This window comes from Berghia stephanieae, chromosome 7, assembly GCF_034508935.2.
Source record: "Berghia stephanieae isolate SIO BIC M18660-M18661 chromosome 7, UCSD_Bste_1.3, whole genome shotgun sequence".
NCBI lineage: Eukaryota > Metazoa > Mollusca > Gastropoda > Nudibranchia > Aeolidiidae > Berghia > Berghia stephanieae.
In genome coordinates this window covers 6,175,146-6,182,645 of record NC_088366.1, presented here as the reverse complement: position 1 = coordinate 6,182,645, position 7,500 = coordinate 6,175,146, and the positions used below count along the sequence as shown (strand labels likewise).

General features: G+C 36.3%; 3 protein-coding genes across 3 annotated transcripts; all 3 read left to right on the top strand.

Annotated features, from left to right (window-relative positions):
• Nucleotides 1–2,037: 2,037 nt before the first annotated feature.
• LOC144976219 (uncharacterized) lies at nucleotides 2,038–2,961 on the top strand. Its single transcript, XM_078920402.1, has one exon. The coding sequence runs from the start codon at nucleotides 2,038–2,040 to the stop codon at nucleotides 2,959–2,961; it is 924 nt and encodes a 307-aa protein (XP_078776528.1).
• A 387-nt stretch (nucleotides 2,962–3,348) lies between these two features.
• On the top strand, nucleotides 3,349–3,861 carry LOC144976218 (uncharacterized). Its single transcript, XM_078920401.1, has one exon. The coding sequence runs from the start codon at nucleotides 3,349–3,351 to the stop codon at nucleotides 3,859–3,861; it is 513 nt and encodes a 170-aa protein (XP_078776527.1).
• Nucleotides 3,862–4,311: 450 nt separating this feature from the next.
• LOC144976217 (uncharacterized) lies at nucleotides 4,312–6,837 on the top strand. The gene has a single exon (XM_078920400.1). The coding sequence runs from the start codon at nucleotides 4,312–4,314 to the stop codon at nucleotides 6,835–6,837; it is 2,526 nt and encodes an 841-aa protein (XP_078776526.1).
• Nucleotides 6,838–7,500: the final 663 nt, after the last annotated feature.

The following is a 7,500-nucleotide window of genomic DNA, read 5'->3' as shown; positions in this document are numbered from 1 at the left end:
TACAGCTTTACAATCTATTACAGCTGCTGATCTAGACAATAAGTTCCGAGTTATTTCGTCACCTCTTTGTGAATTATTAATCACACGACTACACGAAACGTGTATAGAAAATAACTACTACGAAACATTATTATTATTATTATTATTATTATTATTATTATTATTATTATTATTATTATTATTATTATTATCATCATCATTATTATTATTATTATTATTATTATTATTATTATTATTATTATTATTATTATTATTATTATTATTATTATATATTATTATTATTATCATATCATTATTATTATTTATTATTCATTATTATTATGTATTATTATTATTATTATTATTATTATTATTATTATTATTATTATTATTATTATCATCATCATATTATTATTATTATTATTATTATTATTATTATTATTATTATTATTATTATTATCATCATCATCATCATTATTATTATTATTATTATTATTATTATTATTATTATTATTATTATTATTATTATTATTATTATTATTGTTATGATTATCATTATTATTATTATTATTATTACTATTATTATTATTATTATTATATTATTATTATTATTATTATTATTATTATTATTATTATTATTATTATTATGATTATGATTATTATTATTATGATTATTATTATTATTATTATTATTATTATTATTATTATTAAAACATAACATAACATATGGCATAGGGCGAAATAGGATAAAATCCCTTGAATGCCCTTAGCATTAATTGCAATGCTAGAAACCTATTGATTCAAAGATTACAATAATGATACACGTGGTAAAGATAATATATCAACTTAGATGTACCCATGCATGTGTGATGGACAAACATAATATCTTTAACCGTGACATGCAAAGCACACACAGTCATACATCCACATATATAGAAGATAACCATAAGGTAACAATGAATAATATATACATACAAGATTGAAAGCCATGTCAACAGCAGTGCAAACAAGTATTATTCGTCAATATATAAATCTTTCATCATATAATTCCCTGTTTACTAACACCTTGAAATAATCCATAGATTTTGCATTCTTTGTTTCAAATTTCAAATTGTTCCATTTCTGGACAATACGAATTCCGGAGAAGTTTTGTCTTATGTTTGTTTTCCATCTAGTGACAATAATCTTAAACGTGTCCCCTCTAGTAAAAGTAACATTAGAATATGACCCAAAAAATCTGAAAAGTCTATCCTATCCAGACCATGTACCAATCTATAAACCTGAATTAAATCCCCATGAATTCTTCTATTTTTCAAACTTGGTAAGTCAAGAAATGCTATCCTTTCCTTATAAGATAAATACTGTGTTGAAAATATAGATAGTATGCAGATGACGTCACTCAGGCCTTTGTTATTGTTTTTGCCATCCGCGTTTGTGAGTTGTTCTCACTAAACTGTATTAACCAGACTATAAAAGTTCATGGTTACACAGAATTTGTGTGTTGGTCCGTTATACTTCCGGATGGCAATGTTGTGAACTCCTTGGCCAAGCGCATTCTATCTATAGATGAATGAAGAATTTATTGTATTACTTCCCTTTATTCTGAACCGCTTGAAGTGCAATGTTGTTGATTAGTGGCTTTTGAATTTTTGATAAAGAAGTGAAGACGAACGAACACAAGAGGCATTTCGGTGTTGTTTTATCTTATCTTATTGACTTTTGACTTGATTATTAGACAGATATTATATGGTGCCGAAAACCCGGGAGTCATGAGGTAAAGATTTAGCAACTTTTAGAGTGATGGAATTCACAGTTTGAACTCGTTCGTCTGAATTCTGAACTACTAGGCCTTGGCCTTGGTTTCAGGTCACGGTAAGGCCAAGTATCGATATTCGGTTTTCGATAAATTTGACACACCATTGGACACATTTAGGCCAAACTAAAAATTGGATGCTGTTTTCGTGTTTTGACATTTTGATGCCGCTATCGTGTTGACTGATTTGGAGTACTTGAAAATAACATTTGATATTTACTTAATTGAATTTGTGCGCTTCTACTATGGATGACGAAGCGAAAAGAAAACGAGTAGCGGCAAGAGGCTGGCTGACTCGAGCAGGAAAAAGATTAGACGATTCTTTGCGAAAAACAGACATTGAACACATCGAACTTACAGCACTTATTGATGAATTCGAAAAACGGTTGAAAATTCTAGACGATGTGCAATTAGAAGTGGAAAGTGCTTTAGGAAACAACATTGATGAATTAGAAAGTGACATTGATGCTGCAGCTGACTTTCGTGACGGAAAGATGGACATACTTTTGAAGGCTAAAGGAAAACTTGGTTCTTTAGCGCAACAGACCAGTAATAGCGTTAACAATGAAATGACTCGTTTGAATAGTGCGACAAATAATAGTGATGTAAAATTACCAAAATTAGAACTTCCTACCTTTTCTGGAGACTATAATGAATGGCAACCATTTTGGGACAAATTTTCGGCAGTTATTGATTCATCTTCTATTCCAACCATCAATAAGTTTACCTATCTTCAATCATTAGTCAAGGGTGAGGCAGCATCTGCCATAATAGGACTTTCCTTAACTGAAGGAAATTATGAAAACGCTAAGGACATTCTACAAAAACGATTTGGTAGACCAGAAAGGATACTTTTTGGTCATATCCAAGACCTTTTACGAGGAAATTCTGTTTCGAAAGATAACTCAACTTCGGTAAAAAGCTTGTGGAACCTGTATGACAGCATACAAAATCATGTGCGCAGTTTGGACAATTTGAACATCAATGGGCAGCAGTATGGCGTTTTTCTTACACCACTCGTGTTGCATCAGCTTCCAGCTACAATTCGATTGGAGTGGGCCAGGAACGGCGAGGGGCACGAAGGAGACCTGGAATATCTCCTTACATTCTTGTTTGAGGAAATTCGTAGAAGTGAGCGATCCCAGACGTTCCAGCCCGAAAAATCGTAGTGATTATAAGGAGAAGAAATACCACCCCACTGCATCTTCTTTCGTTGTACATGATTCCAATTCTAAAAGAATATGTGTGTTTTGTGGTCAGACTCATTACGCAGATAAATGTGAGGATATTAGGTCCTTGAACTTTGAGGAAAGAAAAGATAAAATTAAGAAAATGGGACTTTGTTTCAAGTGTTTAGGTCGACATCTCTCGAGAGACTGTAATCATTCGTGTTACTTTTGCAAGGGATCCACCATTCAGTATTGTGTAAACAAAAGATCAATCCAAAACAGACTGACCAGACAGCTGTTAGATCTGATGCTGACCCCTCAGTGCATGTTGGACTCTCACATGTGCATTCACAGAAGTTAACCACACTTAGGCAAGTTGTACATGTGATGGTTCGGGGTATCAAGGTCTGCATCATGTTTGACAGCGGGTCTGACAGATTCTTTATCACTAGAGACTGCGCTAAGAAACTTAGATTGAAAAGAGTTGACCAGATTAATCTAAAATATCATTGTTTTGGTGGAGATAGTGGAAAACCAGAGCAAAAGGAAGTTTTCCAATTAGAGTTTTTGGGAAATAAAATCAATTTAATTGGTATGAAAACTATTTGCGCCCCTTTGTTTCGATCAGCAGTAGACAAGGAAGTACTGTCGGAGTTCCCTGACATCTCTTTTGTTGAAAATTATCAGATTAGTGAAACTGTCAAGGTAGATGTTTTGATAGGATTGGATTGGTATTGGTCTCTTATTAAAGATCAGAAAAGTTCATTATCCACAGGTTTGGTAGCTCAAAAAACTGTCTTTGGGTGGATGTTGTCTGGGGCTTGCTTGAGAGACCAATCTGGTGAAATTGTTAAAAGTAACAAAATCTCAGATAATGTTTTGTCAGACAGAAGTCTCTGATGGAACTGTTCGTAAAATGTGGGAACTAGAATCTATTGGAATTGATCCAGATGAGGTAAGTGATGAGAAGACTGAGAATGACTTTTTGACTTCCTTTTCAGATCAGATTGACTACAATGAAGGTAGGTACACTGTCAGGTTGCCATGGAAAAATGTGGGTTGCAAAAATGTGTTGTTAAACAATAGAGAGACTGCAGAAAAACGCTTGAACAGATTGACCAGGAAGCTGGATAAAGATTTATGCTTACGAGAGAAATATGACTCAGTACTCTCAGAATATGAAAATGAGGGTATCATCTCAGAGGTACCCCAAGGAGACTTGGAAATCGAGGACAGACCTATCATTTACCGCATCGCCCTGTGGTGAGAGAGGATAGTTTGTCTACTAAGGTAAGACCAGTTTTTGATGCTTCTTGCAAAGGCATAAATGATGTATCCTTGAATGATTGCATGGAGGTTGGACCAAAACTTATACCAGATTTGGTACAGATACTTCTCCGATTCAGAAGATGGAAGTTTGGACTAACCGCTGACATCAGGAAGGCATTCTTACAAATCAATCTCTGTTTACCAGATCAAAATGTTCACAGATTTTTGTGGAATGTCAATGGCCAGATTCGCACAATGAAATTTGAGAGGGTTTGTTTTGGGAATGCTTGCAGTCCATTTTTGCTCAATGCCACGATAAGAAAACACTTGTCGACCTTTGAAGTTTCACCCACCATTGAAGAGCTGAAAAGCAACCTCTATGTAGATGATTGGCTCACTGGAGCAGACCATGAAGAAGATATTTTGAACATGATGACTGAGGCACACTGTGTAATGCAGCAAGGAGGTTTTGAATTAACAAAGTGGACATCCAATTGCAAGGAGAAGAAAGATGACATATTAAAGACATTTGATGGATTTGTTGAGAACAGTACCACAAAGGTACTTGGTCTTTCCTGGAATACAGAAGAAGATAGCTTTGTATTTGAAACATTACCAATCCAAGAGTCATGTCTTTTCACAAAGAGACTACTTCTGAGTATCACAGCCAGGTTGTTTGATCCTCTGGGATTTCTCACTCCATTCACAATCTCCTTAAGAATAATCTTTCAAGAGACATGGAGACAAGGATTTGATTGGGATGAAGTGCTCCCTGAAGAGATACAAAAGAAATTGAACAAGTGGATGGAGGACTTACAAGAAATAAAGAAATGGCGGATACCTCGCTGTATCACACTCAGGCTTTGGACAAGTGATGAAAAAAAACAGCTGTTGATTTATGCTGATGCCTCTGAAAAAGCATACGGATGTTGTGCTTACATGAAAACCACAGATGGAAACCAGATTAACATTTCCTTGATGATGTCAAGAGTCAAAGTGGCACCCCTCAAAAAGGTCACCTTACCCAGACTTGAACTATTGGCTGCTCTTTTAGGCGCAAGACTTTTGAAATATATTATAACCTCCCTTGAGTTGAACACTAACATTCGATACACCCTTTGGTCCGACTCTCAAATAGTATTAAATTGGATAAAGGGGGACCCAGCAAGATGGAAGCAATTCATCCGCAATCGTGTGATGGAGATTCAAAACTTGACTGACCCATCACATTGGAGACATTGCTCAGGTGAGACAAATCCCGCTGACTTTCTGACTAGAGGCGTGAGTCCTAGTGTCTTACTGACCTCACACAGGTGGCTAAGAGGACATGACTGGTTAAAAGAACAACAGACACATAGTGATGAAGAGACACTCACTGAATATGACGTTGACTCAATACAAGAAGAACAAGAGATGATAGAGACACCAAATGTGTGTTCTGTTGAAACAGACACCACACCCCTTATAGATTTTGGAAGATTTTCTAGCTTTGGTAAGTTACTGAGAGTAATTGTCTTAGTATTGAGTTTTGTGAAAAAGGTACGAAAAATTAAGAATGACCAAAACAAGGAACTGACTGAGGCTAAACTGTTTCTGTTCAAATCCCTTCAGAATCAGTACTTCAGAGAAGAGGTAAGTTATCGTGAGAAGGGACGAGTCATTTGGAAAGGCTCGCCTTTGAGGCGGCTATCGCCTTTCTTAGGAGAGGGCGGTTTACTTAGGGTAGGAGGAAGATTGGAAAAGAGTCACGACTTATCATTTGATGAAAAGTACCCTATTATCCTACCTAAATGTCACGTGACACGGTTGTTAGTTAAGTCACAGCATGTACTGTTGAAACATGCTGGTGTTAACCTCCTTATGACTTCCTTGAGAAACAAATACTGGATTATGTCTCTTAGACAAATGGCAAAAAGAGTCATACGTTTCTGTGTGGAGTGCCAGAGACAGGACTCCAGGTTAATGGAGGAACGCACTGGGCTATTGCCTGAGAACATATCCAAGGCCACACCTTTCAGTATTATAGGTGTTGACTATGCAGGACCCTTATTTTGCTCAGACAATGAAGGTAAGAAACTGTACATTTTGTTGTTTACCTGTGCGGTTACACGGGCTGTTCATTTAGAACTAGTGGATTCCTTGACTGCTGCTGATTTCTGCTTGGCGCTGAAGAAATTCGCATCGAGGCGGGCTATGCCTGATGTAATCTATTCTGACAATGCACAAACCTTTAGGAAAGTGCGGGCATTGATTAACAAAGAACTTGGTCATGAAACTGTCAGGTGGAAGAAACAACCTGCGTTAGCCCCATGGTGGGGAGGGTTTTATGAGAGAATGGTTCGTTCAGTTAAATCTAGTCTTCGGAAGTCCATTGGTAGGCGGTCAATCCCCCGAAAGGAACTTGAAACTGTTTTAACTGAAGTTGAAGCTTGTATTAACTCTAGACCACTAATAGGGTCCTCTGAAAATGAAAGTTATTTAACACCTTCTCATTTCCTGATAGGAAGGGGTTGCCCACTAACACCGGTGGAGGTCACAGATCTAAATAAGGTTTTAGATTTACCTACTCTTGAGAATGAGCATACAGGGTTACTTGACCAATTCTAGGCCGTGTGGAGATTAGAATACAATCGAACCCTGCCTGCTTTAAAAAGAAATAAACGTGGAAAACAGGGATTGTGTGAGGGAAATTTGGTTCTCATCCAAGATCCTAATAAGAAGAGAATGATGTGGGATATGGGTCGGGTTCTAAGGCTGTTTCCTGGCACAGACGGGTGCGTACGAGCAGCTCAGATTCGAACCAGAAACCAAATTATTGACCGGCCCATTCAGAGATTGGTTCCATTGGAATTGGATCAGATTGAGGATCAATCTGAGGATTGGTCTACTAGTGATGATAATTCTCTTCTTGAGAACAATATAAACACTTGTGATGAACGCTTGGTATTGGTAGAGAATGAGAGAGTTGGGTCAATGGGAGAATCACAAAGAACTAGTTCTGGCCGTTCTATTAGGCCTAGAAATGTGTTGGATCTTTAAATGTTGGTTGAAACTAAATGCATTTTAGTCTTATGACTATGACTTTGTTCTAACTCTATTCTTGATTATTTCATTCGTATCTTTCTGTGACTTTATGTTCTCTTTGATTTCCCTTAGTAACGGGTATCTTTGGGTAATTATTTGAGATTATTAATTATGATTAATGAGAAGATCATGTAAATTTTTTTGGGTGTTTGGGAATACCAGTTGAACCAGACAGTGCATTTTGTA

What these genes read in the sequence shown, in the direction of transcription:
- LOC144976217 (XM_078920400.1), top strand. Translation starts at nt 4,312, where the DNA reads ATGGAGGTTGGACCAAAACTTATACCAGATTTGGTACAGATACTTCTC.
- LOC144976219 (XM_078920402.1), top strand. Translation starts at nt 2,038, where the DNA reads ATGGATGACGAAGCGAAAAGAAAACGAGTAGCGGCAAGAGGCTGGCTG.
- LOC144976218 (XM_078920401.1), top strand. Translation starts at nt 3,349, where the DNA reads ATGGTTCGGGGTATCAAGGTCTGCATCATGTTTGACAGCGGGTCTGAC.